This window comes from Cyanistes caeruleus, chromosome 5 (assembly GCF_971803275.1).
Source record: "Cyanistes caeruleus chromosome 5, bCyaCae1.hap1.1, whole genome shotgun sequence".
Classification (NCBI taxonomy): domain Eukaryota; kingdom Metazoa; phylum Chordata; class Aves; order Passeriformes; family Paridae; genus Cyanistes; species Cyanistes caeruleus.
Window position 1 is genome coordinate 57,590,660 of NC_141705.1, and position 20,228 is coordinate 57,610,887.

At 39.2% G+C, this 20,228-nt stretch overlaps 1 protein-coding gene across 9 annotated transcripts in view; it reads right to left on the minus strand.

The window, feature by feature from the left end:
- SLC10A7 (solute carrier family 10 member 7) overlaps window positions 1-20,228 on the minus strand; it is a 139,659-nt gene that overhangs the window by 15,919 nt on the left and 103,512 nt on the right. For 7 of the 9 annotated variants that reach the window (XM_086889384.1, XM_023926432.2, XM_086889378.1 and 4 more), the window contains 3 exons: window positions 10,812-10,977; window positions 7,863-7,914; window positions 6,311-6,384 (listed from right to left, as the gene is read on the minus strand). In XM_086889384.1, the coding sequence (XP_086745510.1) occupies window positions 6,311-6,384; window positions 7,863-7,914; window positions 10,812-10,977 (292 nt within the window). Of the gene's footprint in view, window positions 1-1,942; window positions 5,111-5,514; window positions 5,628-6,310; window positions 6,385-7,862; window positions 7,915-10,811; window positions 10,978-20,228 lie in introns of those variants that run through there. The other 2 variants (XM_086889383.1, XM_086889380.1) reach the window with 2 other exon arrangements.

The window sequence follows — 20,228 nt, forward strand, 5'->3', positions numbered from 1 at the left end:
CCCAAAACTGCCAGTTTGACTTCCTGTGAAGACAATCCCCTCATGTGAGGGATGGTGTAAGTATTGCAGAAATGTTTTCATGGGTGAGATAGCATCTCACCTTGGGGGTGGGGAGGATTGGTGTGTGCAAGCAGGAAACACTCACCCAGTTACAGAAATCTTCTGTCTGTATTTCAGTTTGCTAATATTCTGAAATAGTTAAACATCTACATAAAACCTTGTAATATATATACATATCTCCAGATATACAAGGTTTTTCAGTTGTACTGGAATTATGCAATTTTTTGGGGTCTACTGAGACAGAAGACATGACAGTTACTTGGTGATAACCTGACTGATAGTACTGGTGGGGGGGTAAGAACCAAATGTTGGCTCTAGAAGACTGCCAAGCTAGGACACACCTGATGATGAAAAAGAAAGATGCTAACATGAGAAAAGGGCAGTAGATCAAGATGCTTCTGTTCTCCTCACTGTCATCTCATATAACAGAAATTGCTTGGTTCTTATTTTCCAGAGACAGAGGAGAATCACAGAGCTGAGGAAAAAGCCCAGACAATAACCTGCTGTTCCCTCCAAGAAAATGCTGGGCAAAGACTGAAGTGATGAGAAAAACATTTCATTTTGGTCCAAAGAATCACTGCATCAATTAAAAAGTTTCTAGCAGTCACTAAGCCCATTCGTGAGGGATCTCAGAAGCAGAAATGTGAGAGTTCCTAACTCTCTGGGCACCAGTGAGGGGTCCAGACACAGCCTTTAGAAGACACTCATTCTTTGAAGCATTCTCATCCCAACAGCTTCCCTTCTGCCCTGATGGACAGCACCCAGCAGTTCCAGGCAGAGGAGTAGCCAGAGAATTTTTACTTCCATCACCCTATCAGACACCGAGGGAAGGAATGAGACTAAAAACCTGTAAAAGATACAAATGCAAATTCAAGCACTACCAACACCAAGAAGTATGACAGGATGTTGTAGCAGACAACATCTGTCCAGTACTCATGAGAAAATTCTGAAGGTAAAAAAACAGCATCAGAAGTCTTACTCTTGAAAACTTTCAGAGAGCAGTTAAACAGGATTATTTTCTGTATCTTTATGTGAAAGAGAGAACCTTGATGAATAACTGCCTTAGAGGAAAGTTCTCTGCCAGGAGCAGAGAAAAACCACTACACTCCAAAAATACCAGAGAATAGCCTGAATACTCGCTTAGGGCAACACACCTGATTTTGCCATCTTACCTTTCTATTACAGAATGATTAAGAGATTTCTCCTTTTTAAAATCATCCACCTTTTATCTCAGCACAAGTCACAACATTTTGCCATTTTTCTAGTTAAAGGAGAAAGGTGATCATCACCATACACTACAAAGTGTATGGATTACTACAGCATTTCAATACATTATTTATCCTGAAAATTCTTATAGGGTGTTATCTGTAGAAAGCATGATAGAAAACTGTAGATAGCTGGGAGCAGATTGGAACTATATGTGAGCATGATGCCTTCTGTCCCACTGTGCAGCTGGGGAGCTCAGGGAAGGCATGGGCTGATTAATCCACAGCCTGGATGATCCACTCACAGACATTCCCCTCTGAATCTACTGGTGCACTACATCAGGCTTTTAAGAATTGTTCAACTATAGGCCATTGCTCAAGCAATTCTTACTTAAGCAGTAAGAAGCTGAGTATTTAAAAAATAAATTTGAATTAAAGTAAAAGAAAGTTGGTGTTTCAGCTTTTATTTCTAGAATGAACTCTATTCTTGCTGGAAAGTATTTGGTAGGCTAGAAACTTTGTATTACTTGAAGGGCTTCATGGCCAGAGAACTGCTACATTGCTGAATCCAAAAGAGGAAAAATACACCCCCCATCACAAGCAATACCCTGATCTTATTATTAGGTAGGGTTATTTCTGCTGTTTTGTTTTACAAATCTGCTGTTCGTCATACCTCCAGTATTAATATTTGCCCTTGTGGTAGCCAAAATAGGTAACAATACTTTGATTTTTGCTGGCAAAATAATCTAATATAGTAAATACCAAGAATTAAAGCAAATCTATATTTTTTTACAATCCTGAATTTTCCTTTCAGAGTTGTAACTTCCAGCCAGCAATTCATTAAATAAAATAAAATAACATTCTGCATTTGGCTGCAACTTTTGTGTAAGTGCAAGCAACACCTGCAGTATTTTTTTAAATGAGCCACAGTGATAGCTTTGCACTTCCTTGAGGCCTCTTCTCTTCTCACTGAATGAACTCTAGGGAATGGCATCATGTCGGGCTTTCCAGATGGATTATGTGAAGCCATAGCTCAATGTCATTTTCAATAGCAAGGCTCATAATTAAAGGTCAAATAGTCACTTCATCTGCAATCAATCAATAGAAGAAGTACTAATACTAAGTACTAATCAATCAATGGCAAATGCACTAATAAAAGCCATGCATCAAACGTCTGCATATGTGTGTGCTCACATGTACCGTGCATATATGTGAGCAGGCAGAAGGAGAGAAAGGGAACATGGGGGTGAAAATGCCAGAGGCCACTGTGGGTACTATATTTATCTTGGCTTCCTTGCAAGTTTATACCCTGCTTCACTCATTAGGTGAAATGCAAATAAACACTGGTTTTTCTGCCACAGCACCCACCTCTATGCAGAGGTACCGGCTTGTGCTCCCAACTACGGAACACAAAGGCACCTACCCTGTGTAATTTGTCCTTACACAAACAAAGCCCTGCACTCTGATCTTTGAGACAAAAAGCATGTCAACTGTTCTGTCTACAAAATAAAACCCAGCATATGGGAACAGCACTCATCTCTGCGCAGAGCAAGCACTTATTCATGGATGCAACAGTGGAAGTGGCAGTTGGCCTCATGAGCATGCACTGCATGGGAATTAGTTGGTTTCATAATATGGTGTGGGAGAAAGTGACTTACAAAAGTCTTCTCATGCCTCTCCTATTACCACTTCTAAAGCTTTAAAGCTGTCAGCTCTTCTCCCACTTTAGTTGGTGCCATTCTCAGCTCCCCAGGGAATGGGCCAGACATACCTATTTAGAGTTTCACCTGCCAAGCTGAGAGAAATCAGTTTCAAAGCGAAAGAACAAGTGTTGGGGGGTCATTTATACACTACCACTGGAATCCTGAAGATAAACAAAGCAGAGCCCCACAATGGATGTGAAATGAGAGCGTGAGCCGTGCTTGTGCTTTCAGGCATTGCAGTGACAGAGGGAGAAAGCTCTCTCCACCATACGCCAGAAGAAGATCTCTCGTTGCATGGCTTATAATAAACACCTATGGACAAGCAGAAACGTGCCAGAACAGCAGAAAAGTAAGAGCCAAAATGCCTGTGTTTGTCTTGTTTTTGCTAAGACCAGGGTGGACAGGGAAAGATTTAAACGTCATTCAGAAACAACTAATCCTTAAAAAGGAATTAGTTCTACTCTGCTCCCGCTTTCAGTGAAGGGAAAAATGCCGCCTGCTCTGGTTAACATATTTGTTTACATCATCAGCTCAGGGGCATGCCTCATCACACCCTGGCTTTGTAATACCCAATACTCCTTATTTTCATACAGATTTGTTTTTATACAGCTCTACTTTATCTGGAACTGGTACTAACACCAAACAATAAAATATCAATGGTCCCAAACTCAGCCAGCTGGAATCTGATGCACAGCAAGCACCATGGACACCCATGGAGCAGGGGGACACACAAGAGCAGCAGGTACTTCAGACTTATCAAGAACAGGCTCCTAGAAGATTGTCAAAAGAAGCATTTCCCCATCCCTCTCCCAGGATGACTGGAAAGCAGTCTGCCCCAAAGCTGACAGATAGAACAGTCCATCGCTGAGAAACAGTCCCACAGTACCACGTTCCACTATCTACCTGTTTCACTTCAACCTGCACACTTAGACATGGATTATCTGGACTAGGGAAAAAAGGTGTTTATGGCTGGGGAGAAGCTGCAGGAGTCCTTGAATTCAAGGTAGTCAAAATATTTTTTCTGGTGTACTCAGGCAAAGAAACCTGCAGAATACAAAAGCTGGCTCATGAGGCTATGCTGATATGAGCAGTAACTTGGAATTGGGAAAATGTAAGCCAAAAGGTCAAGGGAGCTAGGAACCTCAAACTAAGTTCTTCTAAAAAAGAAAATAAAAAATAAAAAATTGAGAGTGTAGTAGCTGAAGAAAAGTGAACTGACTCAGCCGTGTGCACAGTCAGGTCAAGACAGGCTGCATAAGGATGCTTGGTAGAGAGAGTAAGAGAAATGAACAGTCCTCATTTTTTGGGGGGTGATGGCAAGCCCCTTTAGGACTTAAATATTTAAAAAGGTTTTGTACTTATTTTCTTGGTGTCATGGCAAGCTGGCAGAAATATTCAACTGAGCTTATATAAAACTATTCTCACTGGGGAGAGAAGAGGAAACTTGCATATTTGTGCTGTTAAACACAACCAGCTTCTCTAGCATTTCCTCTGTAGTATCCCAGTTGTGCCCTAAGTTCATACACATCTCCAAACAGCAAACACAGCAGTGTGCTATGACTTTTTCTACAAATACAAGTGTAACTGTCCTTAATACATGCTCATTTATTAGTCCAAGCTCAATTTCATAGAACATTTGGCTGGAAAAGACCAATGTCATTTAATCTATGTTCTGCTCCGAGGCAGGATCAACTCCAGCTATTTAATTCCCGTCTGAGGCTTGTCTACAATGATAGGAGATTGAAGACATCAATAGGCAACATATTCCAAAGCTGAACTGTTTTACCCCAGACAGGTTTCCCTGATTGTTAGCTTAAATCATCATCACTGTAACAAAGTCCTTCCCTTTACAAAGTCCACAGTGACAGGGTTACTTTCTTCCTTCTTTGCATCAACCTTTTATGCATTTGAAGATCACTGCAGTATTTCAGTTATCTTCTCCCAACAATCCCAACTGCTTCAATCTACCTCTGGGGTCGTGTTTCTGAGGTCTATGATCATTCATGGCACTCTCTTCTGATCTCTTTCCAGTTAGTCCACATAATTTTTGAATTGTGGAGCCCAAAACACTGTGCAAATATCAAAAGCCAAAACATTCTCAAGCCAGACAAATTTTGCTACTTCTCCGCAACCCACAGGACCCTGTGTTAAAGGAAGGTAGGTTAATTTAGTATGCTGTGTATTTGACAAAGCTATGGGGCTGTTACTCATTTCCTTGTTCTTCCTACACTGTTAAAATAATTTATTTAATGATTTGGTTCAGTAGCTTTCTACAAAATTAAGTTAAAACTCACTGATCTATAATTCCTCGTCCCCTCCTCATTTCCACTGTAAAAAGAGACATTTTGTTTGATTTTTCCTTGTCTTCCAGGAACTCCTCCACTTCCACAGATTTCAAAGGCACTTGCTAACAGTTCTGCAGCACCAGCCTGGCTCAAGCAAAGAAACCTGAGGTGAGTTTTGCTCTATCAAACCGACTTGGAAAACATCTAAGTTCTTGTTCCTTCCCTGTTTCAGGCTGAGTTCTTACCTTTGTTATTGACCTTAGCTGTGTTCCTCTTTCACAGATACACTCTTGAAAAGACTCAGATATTCAGTCACATATTCTTTACCAGACATCTGTTTTTATAATCTGAAAACAGTCCAGTTGTGTCCCTGTCTGAACATAATGGATGAACCAGTAGCAAGTGGCTGTAAGTATTTCTGATTGAACAGTATTTTGTGAATACCCACCAGAACATTCTATTACTATGGGGTTATAAGTGACAAATATCTCTATGATGTTTTGATAAATAAATTCCAAGAAATAAAGGTATCCAAAGTATCTGCTGACTTCAACACATGCATTTTGCTCACGTTAAGCAAAAGAGTATTGTCTGTGATTTCTGAATAAACTACATCCTTTGATTTTCACTTTTTCATCTCAGCTTTTAGATGCAAGGTTTTACTGTCAATCTGGGCAAGAAGACACCTTGCAATCTCTTCAGAAACAAACCTGAAATTTTATCAGCATTGGATTAGGCAACAGAAAAGAATAAGAACAGGACAGAACAATAGAATAAGAACAGAAAGAAAAATACAGCTTTCCACAAATCAGGTGTTCTTACTCTACAACCACTAAAACCTCAGATGAGAAGATTGTGCTCTCTGCCCTGTAGGAAGCATTCATTTCATCTCTGCAAGAATATTATCCTACTATTAGTATCATACTGGTATCAGTACTTATCACACTAAACCCAAAACCATTTAAGCAGAAAAAACAGCAGCTAAACAATTTTTTTTTAAAAACACAGCAAGGCATGAATGTTACTGTTTTGCTCACAAGCTTATCTCCTGACTTACCCAGGGTGAGGGATTTATGTGTGGAACAAAAAACTATAGCCACTGTATCTGCTGGTGTGAAAGTAGAGTTATTCCTGCAAAACAAAAGAGTTTTAATAACCTATGATAGTAAAACCTTCTTAAAACAGTGTCTATCAAATTTATTACTTTGAGGATCCATATACACGCTCATATCGCTTTGATCAGTCTAGTGATAGAAATAATTCCACTCAAAAATGAACAATAGTGTTTGTTTTATTTTTTTTTAGCAGAATTCTTTCTATGTTGTGGCAAGTTTTCCAATAAATACACTCCCATGTGAAGGACAGGGATTTTGAAGACTTGGTGTGTAGGACACAACTTTATTACAGCCAAGTTTATTTTGTCAAACATGCAAAAATATCACAGCAGTGGCCACTTGCCTCCACAAAAGAAGAGAGAATGACCTATGATTTCTTTTTCTAGTAGGGAACAGTAACAAAATGCTCAGTTTGGACAATATATTGAGTATGCACAAGGTAGTTAGCTTCCACTTCAGAGAAAAACTACATCTAAGGGTTTAAACACTAGAACTAAGGCCAGGAGGAGTGGGGAAATGACATATATATAGAGAGAGAGATATGACTGGCCAATTGATCATCCTTGTATCCAAATTAGGAGTAATTCTATGAGATTCTAAATATTCACCATATTGAGCTGGTTACTGCTTAACCCCCAGGTTAGGTCTAGCAGTTAAGAAGTTATTTAAAAATCCCTTTTAAGGCCAGGATATGATCTTGTCACAGAGAAATTTTCTTGTGGCACTAAAAAAAGCCTAAGTAGCTCTAAGACACTGTACCCTTCTTTGTGATTCTCCCTTATGGATATTGTATAATTTATATAAAGCATATGCCTGGAGTCTGCTGTACTGTGGCACTCCCCTTTCAGCAGAGCACTGCTAAAACAAATACTTCAGTAAGCCTGAGTGAGAGGACAACTTAGGCTACTCCAACCAGCACCAGTGATGCCCTGAGTCACTGGCTAACACCATTCTCACAGTACTACTTTTTGAGAAGCGAATGTACAACTGTCTTTCCTGGCTGATATTTTCAAAAAAGATAAAAAAAAGCTCTACTAAACATTAGTTCAGGACAACTGTCTTTTAAGAATCACCATATAAATGTAGCAAATTTGACATATTCAGAGAGGAGTGTATTGCCAGCCCAGCAAATGTATCTTGAGATGTAAAAAGTCAAACTGAGTTCTCTCTCTCATATGTCATCAGCATGTCTGCAGGGCAAATTATACCTTCAGTGACATCTGTGCAAATCCATTTTTTTCAGTGGATGAGGTATAGCAGTGATTGATTGAGATTTAACAACTCTGTAATTAACACACAAGAAAGGACAGAATTCAGGTCCTGCTCTCTTAGCCTATGAAACTCTAACAGAGAAAATGCAGCAAGGACAATATGAAATAACCAAAATGAGGTCACCCCTATTCAGAAACCTGCCTTTACACATTTGCAAAAACTTGTCACGCAAAACAAAGATATCACACAAAAGAAATACTGTGATTCAGCACATTCAATTACCTTGTGGAGAAGAGGAAAGTCAAAAACATGAAGCTCATCTGAACAGAAAATACTGAAAGAGAAACAAACTGAAATTAGAGCACAATTGCAGTTACAGTGTCCATGCCTTTTGTTGCCATGCTACAGGTCAGAAACGAGGCTGGACCAAGTCTACCCAAAGAAATCCACTGACAGACAACCTTTAAAGACTGCCTGGAAGAACAATACAATCATTGTATCCAGGGAAGCTAGAATTAATGTCATGGCTGCACAAGTTCTTCCTCGGGTAACTCCTCTGAATCAAGTGTTTCTTGACACAATGAATGGCAGGAAATAGTGCATATACTGCACATGCCTTTGCACAAGTTTTGCTTTTTGGGTTGACAACATAAAACCTGTCAGACATGCTCTGGTTGCTGGGCATTTAGAGCTGCTATTCTATAAGCACAGTGTCTAAGGATGATCTAAATAAATATTCTCAGCCCTGGGTATGTTAATCATGGTCATTCATGGGGAGAGGAAGAGAAGATTATCATAGATGTTTGAATTCTCTCTGAGATTAAGGCTAATTCCTGGGCTGGGCAGTGTGTGTCAGACATTTCCTTCAAGCTCAGTCAGCTCTGTAAGCACAGGTAGTTGTGAGCATCCCAAGGGGAGCTCTTCTCTCTGCCAGTTCTGCTGACACCCACAGGGGCTCCTCCTCCCATAGGGGGCACAGAGCCCACTGTTGGACTGTAGAGATACAAGGAGAAGCCAGTGGCTTCCATGAGTAGCTGCAAACACTGAGATCACCCCAGAAGATGGGGACTCCCCACAAGGCTGGAGGAGAGACCCTGTGACCTTCACAGGCCTTTTCTGAGTTTGTGGGTTTTGGGAGAAAGGCTTTTACTTGCAGCAGAACCTGGGGTGGGTCCTCTCCCTATTCCTTGCAAATCTTGTGAGTGTAGTAAGGCTGACATGCCTCATAGGGCACTGCAATTCAAGATAATGCATCTGATTTTGACCCCAGTTTACAATTGGGAAACATGGCAGGGATATTAGCTATTACCAGTGACATTTTCTATTCTTCTACATACATTTCCTAGAATGTATAAATGTCACCTCAGCAGGCACTTAATTCCTCCTTCACGAACTAAGGGAGCAATCCAATGTTCCTGAATTACAACTTTTCTCCAACTAAGTACATTAATTTAATATGCACAGAAAAAAACAATCCCTTGGTTTATTACACATAATTCTGTAAAGCAATAAACATGTGTTGCTACCAATTATTCCTTGTGAATATTTTGCCATGGCTAGAATATTAGCATAAAAATTACATAAAAACATTAATCAGCAGAATAACAAACTCAGTTTCATTTCAAACTCCTTGTGCTAATTTTACTTCCTGTTCTAACAGAACACATGCATCCAGCCAATACATCCAATGGTGACACAGAACCTTTTTCTATGCATACCCATCTCCAAAACTTCCTTGGTTCTTGGTTTTATAAATATTCTGGGAAAAAAAAACCCCATCCAACTGTCTAATATGTTCCAAGTAGTTCCAGTGCTTATGTTAATGTTCTTACTAAGAAAATCCAGTTATGCACACTGGCAATGAACACATAGATATGATTTTCAGGGTATTCCACAGTAAATGGTACATTTCATTCTACATGGCACAAGTACAGGGTTGTCTTGAAGAGAAATAAAGGCCAAGCAAGGCAACAGAAGCAAACACTGTACATCAACTGCTCTAGGAAAAACATGTCTTTTTTAAATAAAAAAGAAACTTTCTCTTTTTTTTCGAAGTAGTGGTCAGCAGAGTAACATAAAATTACTTCATTCAGAGTTTCTCTGCCTGTTAAGTCTGAGTTGAAGATCCCTGTACCATCCTTTTTTGCTGAAAGCTCTGCACTGATTTAAGTGCAAGGTCTTTCTTGGGTGCCAGTGCAAGTTCATTGCATTTTGAAAAAAGCTCCATAGCATCACTTCCTACTTCTTGCTTTCAGAATAAAACATTTTTATATTTAGAATTCCATGTATTATTTCACACAGGTATAACGTTTCATAATCCAAAAAAAATGCCACAAATAGGACAGAATTAAGGTCTGATGCACAAAGAGCAGAGACAAATTTCCTACTGGCTGTAGTAGAGGTCAGATTTGCAGAAGATACATTATATTTATTAGACAGAAGCACATGCAGACACACCTCAAAGTAGGTGATGGACCGATTTCTTGAAATCTAACGGTTTTAGAGTCTGAGGTGTGATTTATACTGAAGTATACTGTAGTTACCTCTCCTCCATGCAAATTGAAACTCCTGAATGTGGACAGTCTGAAGCAAGATGGGAATTCCCTGCTGGGAGAGGAGACAGGGCCAGTACAGCACTGCCTTTCCTGGGAGGGAGCGATCTGCAAGAATGTTTCCAGCTGATGGCAAGGATACCAGCAGCCTATTCTCACGTGGATGTTATTTAAGGCTGAATGACTTGAGTGCTTCTAAAAGAAACTCTAAGAAATGTGCTCAACCACAGAAACAGATCAACACGTTCAAACTCCCAGCTAGTTTCTAGGTTTATAATATGCTAAGGAAGAACAGTTTAAAAATTGTAAGAGTGTTTCTGAATAACAGTTCAACCCCAAATCTTTCCTTGCTGTTTGGAATGTGACATCTGTGTATTTTATAGCTGTTTAATAACAAAGAAGCCAAAACCAGAATGCCAATAAATGCTTGTAAAGCACTACTATGCCCTTTCAGAAAGGAAGGAGCACAGAGCAACCTCAGGCACACCTAAACAGCAGGACTCATCCCTCTCTAAATGCTTACTCGACCCCTAAATTCATCCAGCTCCTAAGCAGTTTGGCAATCTGATTTACTAAATGCTTTAGAAGCTCTAACACCATGCCCCCAGCTCCTCAAATACACATAGCTCATTACAGACTTGAAACACAAAAAAAAGAATCACTTTAGGGCTGAACTTACTTATGAACACGACTATAATCAAGCTAAATTTATCCAGGTCAATATTTGGATTGGCAAAAGTATCGCAGAATGTTGTGTAGATGATCATCAGGAGCACACAGCTGCTGATAGCACCAAATGGAGGCTTCTTCCTTTCAAGCCAGTCCTTGATGTACCTTCGGACAATCTGAAACACAGAAACCAACAGGTTGTCTCTTTTCAAAGATGCAGGGAGCCAAGTTGGGCATCACAAAGTGAATCTGACAGCGGAAAGACACAAAGAGAAGAGAGTAATTTGGATGATGGCCACAGTGGATTTCAAAGCTTCCCTGCCACACAACTCTTCTTCTGGGGAATTTAACATTTGTAGTGCAACTTCCACTGGGCGTCCATAATGAGAGTATATTTTCAAGTGCATTCAAATCTATCCTTAATCATGCCAAATGTTCTTTGCTAGCTGTCACTGAGACATGCCCATTAAGCCTCCCCAAAGTTTATCTCCTCTGCTGATACTAATGGATATATGTAATTATCACAGTCCCCTTTGCATCAACAGACAATTCCAAGTGCAACTTTGGGAATCTTAAAAATCTGACATCTTCAGGAATTTCATGATGGTAGATAATCGAAAGTGATCCATGGAACATTTTAATATTTAAATAGCTAGCGATGCACCAGAAGTTTTTAATTAAATTATAACTCAAGCTTGAAAAGCAAAAGTGCATGTGTTGTGGGAGCTTAAATAATTCAAACTCTGAATATCTGGAGTTTTTGTAAATCCAAAGACAAATGCCATTTGCACGCTTTTAGAATACCAGAATTAACACATGAAAACAAGGAAACCTACCGTACTTAGCGGAACTTTTGCACTTTCAGGAAACAGAATGAAGCAGTTTTTCAAGAATATTTAGAAACTACTATAAATTTTAAAGCAACCCTCAAATTTCAAATTATGCTGAATACCACAGTACTAAGCCTCAGCAGATACAATGCATCTATTTCAGTCCTGCCTGGGGAGTCGCTTTTAGTTTTTCTGTTTACTTTATATGGTTTGAAAAAACTTTTTAAAGCTTTTATCGTACAGCTGCAACTTGTGTTAATTTTTCAGCAATCACATTATCTTGTCTAATTTCTCCTGAGACCTCCTGATGTTCTCTGTTACCACGCTCCTTTGGAAATCACAGCCCAGGATCCTGAAGCACTTCTGCCAGAGGGCTCCAAAGGTGTCTCGTGACCTTCCCTTAGTGGTGCCATTAGCAAACATCACCACCACTGGTTTAATAACACTGAGAATCTTAGAGGTATTCAAAACAAATATCAGGGCATCATCACCAACACTACCATAGGACCCTTTCACACAACAAATGCCAAAGCCATGGGATCAAGTTGCTCTCTGTTTTCCTCACGTCTCTCAGTTTTCCTCACTGGTTTCCTGGCTTGTTTGCAAGCCTCTCAGCAGGGAAGTCCTGGGAGCAGCTATCCCAGTCACCACAGCAATGAGACTCCATCAGGGCACACACTAAAACTTTGGCACATGGGCTTCATGCCAAGCTAAGCAGGCTGAAGATCAGCACTTACCTCCCAGCACTTGTGGGCTTCCTGCTGATGAAAAATAATAAATTTGCAGGAAAATATCTAAGGGAATGCTCAACGCCCCAGTGGAAACACTGAACTTTAAAATGTCACACTTGCCAGATGTTAAAGAGAGAAAATAACAAAAAATATAAGGCCAGGCTTCTGAAAGAGCCTCCACTGGAGCTCCTACAGCTACTGGGTAGGAATAAGACACTGCATTGATGAAAGAGACATAAGAAAGTGAAGACATGCAGAGAGCAATGTGAAAGACATCTAATAGGAAGTTCAGATTAGTCTAAATCTGAGCAAATTTGGGACTCTAATTATCAGAAGCAAAAAGCAAAGTCTTTCACTTCTAAAGTGAGTGGGGTTTTTTTAAGAAAGTTAAAAAAAAAAATCCTATTATCCCTTAAATTGTCACACTGGGGAAGAAGAAAAACTACTTAAGGCCACCTATTAATTTATGGTCCTTCCAGAAGATTTATACTGAAAGTAACGAGATGTTGAAAAAGAAAAGTGATGCTTCATTATGCCACAATTTCTAGTAGAAGTATTTAGTACAAAACCTATAACACTGTGCTTGTTCAGGCTTTTATTAAAACAGACATGACAATAATAACATTATACACATATTCATCCTTCACTAAAATAGAAGAGAAATTAAAAAAAAAAAAAATTAAAAAATGAAACTGCAAGTATTTCCTCGGAATCTGTCAACTGATACCTTCTTTAAATATCCACCTCTACCTAGACTGGAATTTTTGTGAATCAGTAACCATAAATACCAGTACAGCTTCTTACTGCACACTTTATTTTTAAAAAAAATATATAGTTACACTCTGAAGAACTAAATTGTGGCTTCAGGAAATCATCTAATCAACCCAGTGTCATGCTAAATGTGCACAAAACACAAGACAAAATCTGTCTTCTCTAACACAGAATCCTTTACATTTTGATCTTCTCACAAGGTTCAACATGATCTATAATTTCAGAGGTCAATTCCGCCTATAATCACTGATTCAAGGTAACCTATATTCTTGTATAACTTGATGGGAGAAATATAACCCCACAGAAGCTCATGTCAGCTGATTCACTTTGACTGAAAAACAATCCATTTGTTATTCATGCCTGGCAGAGTTGCTTCAGGACAAGGATGCTTTGAAAGCTTTTTAATTCTTAACCCAATTCTATAACTTTTCAGGGTAAATACAGAACTACAAAACCCAAAATTGTGAATATTTGTAGTGAAATAATGATAAATGTCACAGATACAATAAAGACAACACACATTCAGAGCCTGGGCTGGGATACTAAAGCTTCATTTGTCTGAAATGCAGCACAAGCTAACACAGTCATTTCTGAATGTTAATATCAACCACTGGTATCCAAAATAGCTGCATCACACTGATGGAAAAGAGCAAAAAAGGGATGTATTGGGTTTTGTGGCAAGGTTTGGAAGCAGGGGAGGCAACAGGGATGGCTTCTGGGAGAAGCTGCCAGAAGCTTCCCTTATGACTGATGGAGCCAGTGCCAGCCAGCTCCAAGAAGGATCCATCCATCCCTGGCCAAGGCTGAGCTCAGCAGTGACAGGTAGTGATGCACTGTAAAGATTTTCGTGCAGATTCAGGTGCCAGCCCCAAAGACAGGAAAAGGCTGACCCAGAGGTTGCACATGAAAGAACATGAAGGTGAATCCCTCCCTCAAGCTGCAGTTTAGTGGAGAGAACAGCAGGAGAGAAGCAAAACCTTCACCTACACCTTCGTAGTAGGTGATATTTTAGAAATTACCTGCATGATGAAAGAGGCTGATAAACCTACAGAAAAGTTAAACAATAAAAGAACACAAATGTGTTCAGCAGGCAACCACCTCCCAAAGACTACATTCTGGCAATCTCCAAAGTCTTTGGAAAGGCATCAGCTCAAATTTGCTTCAAAACACGGTTTCAGGCTCAAACTTTCCTCTTGCCCAGGATTTAATTTTTAACAACAAAGAAATGTAATTACACTTGAATTAACAGTAGTGTCCCCATTTCAATTTAGTTCTCCTACCAGAATAGTTATATCCACAGTATTTTTCCTACAGACTGCTCTGTATCCTGCCATAACCTCCTTGTCTAAACACCAACCTCCCTAAGCAAATGGGCTCACTGCTCAAATGCTTCTTTCACTTAACATCCTTGGGCAAAGAAACACGATCTGCCATTCCAGGAATGCAGGTAAATAATGCTCATCTGTTATTAGATCACACATGAAAATAGCAGAGGGTGTGCTACAGAAAAACAATTCACTTCTCTAATTGTAACTTCAAAACAGCCATACTGTGTGCCCAGAGAAATCTGTCAGTAAAATACAACTAGACCATTTCCACCTGTCTGCTCAAGCGCTGGACACACAAGATAAAAAATGCAATAAACAGTGTAATTCATTAATGTTCATTATTAATTGAACTAAATAGGGCAAGGATCTCCCCCCCGCTTACAGGGAATGGAATCATTTCTGACATTAGTCATGCAGTACATTTGCTAAAAATTGTCTAGATCTGTAGCTTATTTGTTTATTTAACCCAAGAAATGAAAAAACAAACCAAACAAAAAACAAACCAAACAACCCAAACCCAAAAAACCCCGAGGAAATGGATAAGAAGTCACCTTTTCTGTTTCCATTATATACAAGAAGCTCTCTTAGTATTTATATCATTATTTAAAATAGATTTTTTTCTGATTCTATCAATTCTTTTGGACTGCCTTCCTCTTCAACAGAATTTACAGTGGTTTTACTGCACTTCTGCTCCTTTTATTGTGTATTGGTAGGTTCTTCTAAATACCTGGGAAAAACAGCTGGGGCTTTACCACCTCAACAAAGAAACACAAGTCACTTTACCTTGTGTTCAAACACGTGAGTAAACTAGCTGAAACTGCTGGATTATCACCACACATAAATGCAGCAGTTACCTTACTTGTCTTCTAAGGTAAGATTCCTAACTCATTCTTAATGATAGTACTACTACTTATAGCAACAGACTTATGTAATGAAGTCTAAACCACAAAGTTTTCTTTTGAAAATCTTTGAGTCAGGATAGATATTTTCAACGGTCCAGTTTTTTTTTCATATCTCTTCTTATATAGTGATGGCAAAACAAGAAAGACAATTGCATGGAATATCAGCAATATCAGTCAGTGAAGCCTGTAAGACATGGAAGGTGAGAAAACTGGGAAGAAAATCAACTAAGATGAGAGAAGCTGTAAGAACCAATATAAAGAATCAGATCTTGGAATAGAAGAGAGATTAATTGGGTTGTATAAATGAAATGAGATGATAAGATATGCCTTCTTCACAGATTTCTATAGCATAGCCAGCCTCCATATATACATGGTCTGCATGCCAGTTCAAATGCACAGACCCTTTTACAAAGCAAAAAGTTGCACCACTTCAGCCAGACCCTGTCCTGATAATTTCACAGGGATTTTATCTGTGTGAAGGCATAAATTCCAACCTGATCCTGAATACTGCTGTAAAGTTCCAAACTTGGTGATGCTTTGCCTGCTTTCCTAGGTCACCAACAAATGTCAAATCTATCCTTATGCTACAGTGTGTGCAATCTAATATTTCTTTTCTGAACATTTCTTTTCTGAAGATTGGGTGGTAAAAAGCCCATCATTTTGCAATCTGAGGTTAAAAAAAAAAATCTTTTTCTACAAGCAACATGTTTTTTTTACCTCAGCTTACCAAATTCCCTCCCCTAAAAGCTATCTTACTCCATTATGTCAGTCAGCTTACTCCCAAGAGGTAGCTCCCGACACGTATACACCTTTAAAGCAAGGTTTATAAAAACCACATGAGGCCATTTTCAAAATTAACTTTCACAGTTTAGGGTAATTTACAACTGTTGTTTTAAAACCTTATAAACAGGTAGAACACAGTAAAAATGTGAAGGATGCCTGCAGCAGCAGTATGTTTCCTTCACATTTTGTATTCTGTGGAAAAGAGGCTCTGTTCCCTGTTGGAGTCAGGTGTTAGCAGGGAGTGAACCGTGCTCTCAAGGCTGTTTATCCACTTTTCTGGTCCTCTGCAACAAGCTCCTGGGAGAGCTCATCTCCCAGGGTACCTCTCCTCCCTGCAGCTCCCCTGGACTTTGAAGAGAATCAGGGCTACTTTTATGTGGATTTAATTTACAAGAACAGAAAGATTTGACACTGTTCCCCCCCCTTTTTTTTTTTTTTGTAACAGTTCTGTTAATTTTTGTTTTCAGCACCTTAGTTAAATAGTTAATTCTTCTCCCTATCAACTGCCACCTACCTTCCCCTTTCCATTTTTCATTCTTTAAAAATAAATACCTTGCTAAGCTTTTTAGTTTCGATTTCACTTACACCTTGTATTGCAACATAGCACCCTTTTAGACTTGTGTTTATAAGCACAGCTCCCAAATGCTGATAGGGCTCCTCTGGAACATTTTGGGCAACGATGCAGAAGGCACTTAAAATCCTTTACTTGTAGCACATCAAGAGTTTTTTTTTGTGTGTGACTAGATTCAGTGAGGATTTCTGTACTGGTTTCATTTTATAGATTTGGGAAGAAGAACTACACAGAATCATAACATTAATTTTAGCTTTAGTTAAGGTCTGTTTAATGTGAAGTGCCCACTTTATGCTGGCAGACAAATTACCAATGGGGCAACTAGAGAATGCATGAATGATAATGTACAGACAAGCTTTTTATTATTTATTCATAGAAAACAGTGGGTTTTGGTGTGCTGCTTTGAAAAATGTTCAAACTAGTAGAATATAATGAAAGCATGGTGAAAATTCTATTTCATTAACATTTAATCATAAATCACTCTTTAATATAAAGCATAAAATAAAAGTCTGTCATAAGCACTTAGGTGTAGGGAATGGAGAAAGTCTGCAAAAAGGGAAAAGGAAACATTGCAGAGGGTTTCACTGTTCCTGTTATCTGTCACTTCAGAAGAAAAAAATAAGCAAAGAAACAACAGTTGCCAGCTAAATCTCACAACTGGTTATGATGAAACTGCTTGGATATTTCTCAAAACCTTACATTTTGATGCCTAGATGCATTACCAATATCTATGGACAGGGAAACAATGACTGTAGGAAAATCACAACAGCTCAAGAGCAGCAATCTTACCCAGGACTCTGCTACCCAGATAAAAAATAATCAGAACTTCAAGCTGCCAGAGCAGATTCAAAAATCTTTTCCATGAAATATCTATTACCATGTTTATTGTATAACAAGTATTCTCAAATTCCCCTTAGAGATATACAAGAGTGATGCACAAATAACAAGCTCTCACCCACTACAGATCTTCAAGGCTTATAGTAAATTAGATCTTTATAAAATACTATAGATTATGTTCCTTTTCGAGACCTCTTGTCAGAAGGGCCTTATTCGTTACTCTACAAATACAAATGCAATATTATACTATCAATACTGATTTGAGTAACATCAGCCTGTCAATTAGCAGAACACATCTGCAGACACTGAGGACACAGGCTACAACATTTTTTAGGTTCAGACAACCTGCACATCCCTGACAAAGAACAGAGCGATTCTCCTTACTGGGGAGCATCTATCAATCACTGCTATCTGTGAGACTCAGTGCCTTTCTGATAACATAATATCTTCGTCCTCCTTTAACAGCTCTTCCTTTCCCTAAAGAATGGGCCACCACCTGAGCAGAGCCTGTACCTGCAGCCCTTTACACATTTCAATGTCAGCAGCTAGAAGAGCATGTTTGACTCCTGTCAACAGTAGTCCTAAAAAGCCAAAAGAAATGTTCAAAAAACAGTAGAAAATAAGCATCAAATTACACTGTTGTGACTTCTTTCTCCCACCCATCATCAAAAATTCTGACAAGCCAGCCAAGCAACCAAAACTCCTGATACATTTTGCCATAAAGCAAACAAAAAACCCCAAACAAATCTAAAAGCACCTTCTTATCTGCTTTGCTTATATCCCAGGGGCTGCTCAAACAGCCAGCTCTGCAGCCTGCTCAGGAAACGAGCATTTAGGCAACACAGGTTTTTCCAGAGGCAAGATTATTTTAAGGAAAATAAAGCCCTTGGAGAATGCTTTCTTCAAACAGCCTCCTCTGTTTTACACTGATGTGGTTCAAGCATAAAGCCCCCGTTGATCACAGATGAGTTAGGAAGGCTGAGGAGAGGCAATGCTCCAAACAGGCAGGTTTCAAGCCTGGGGGTTTTTTTACCCCAATAAAGCTCTTTGCTACCAGGTAACTTCACCAGGCCTTCTTCCACTGACTCTTCTGCTGAACAGAATGGCTGCATGTGGTAAGGAATTGAAGTTGTGGGCGTGAAATGATAAATTCAAATTAATTGCTGAAGGCATCACTCAGAAATTGTGGGCCATTATCTCCTAACACATCTGGAATCGCAGAGTGAGTGACCTGTGATTCACACACATGTCCCTGTGCCACATGTTGGGCAACAGTTCAGTGATGAGTCAGTGGTGGTCTGTGAACAAAGGACACAACTTCCCATTTAATTGGAGCAGATGAAGGGCAATAAACCCATCAATGCATCTCCTGGTATCAGTCCTTTTCTTGCTCATAGTCTTCCCTGACTCCTGCCCATTAGTTTTGGATATCCACCTTCAAAAAAGGCTTCTATTCCTACCTGGGCAGGCTGGTTTACCTTTGTACAGCTCTACCTAATCAGGACAATCAATGTAAACTACTGGCATTTCTGATCTGCAGCTTTCATTAGCATTTCATCTCTTCCACATCCTCTGCACAGATATAGACAAGTGCAGAAACTTCAGAAACAAAGTCCTTATGCTTAGAGAAATGTGAACAACTTCTGTTGGCCTTTCACTTCCAGCAACTGCTTCAAACACTTTTAAAGAAGAATCATTCTATTTCTTGTTGAAGCATATTTATAAAAACCCAAACTATTAATTTGTCACTACGTTACACAAGCTTTAAGATTCTCTATTTTTTCTTTCAGTCTTTATCAGAACTCCTAAATCCCATCTCAGTTAAGTCTCATCACGATTCTGATTTCAATCTTCTGATCACACAGAGCACTTGTTCCACATGCCTACTGCTCAATTCATCATACTCAGCCTTATCACTTCTTACAGGTGAAAGAACACCAATTAGCTCACATATCAATTTCTTACAACATCTTTCCAAAGTAACATTCCATTATATATACAGATGAAAGTTCTCTTGAAATTTTGCCATCACTTTGTCCAGCAATCTTCCGTCATTTTTGGGCTTATTACATTGCAGCACAGCTGCTGATGCTCCATGGCTATAGGACATTTTATTGCTAAATCTGCTGCCATGCATTTGTTTCCTAGAAATTTCTACCTAAGGCTTCTGACTAACAGCTTCCAGTGCTTGGACCTTTCAGAAGAGGATTCAAGTACTTTTGCTTGTCTGCTTTTGGTGGACACTTAATTTTGATGAGGTAAGAATGCAATGCAGAGATAGGCTAATTAGCAACCCTTTGTCCAAACTAATAAGGAAACTCTCTGGCATTTAATTCAAAGCTTGAGAGAAGTTCCACAGCCTTCAGGGGCATAGAGCTGATGTGTCCACTTTCCAGATGATATGACTGCAGAGAGGTTATACAGCAAGCATGCTGTCATCATCCTTGTCCCTTTATTACACTTCAATGCGTGTTTTCAATCAAAAGAAACTTCACTAGGAATTTGTAAATTTTCAGTAAATGCTGATTTTGAAATGTGCAATTATAGTTTGATACAAGACTGATTGTCCTATGTAGCACAGGCAATAATAGATATTCCTAACCTTGTCCAAGGTGCTCCTTTATAGCCTGTGCTTTCATTTGCCTGTATTTTAATCATGCTTTCCATTTCAAAG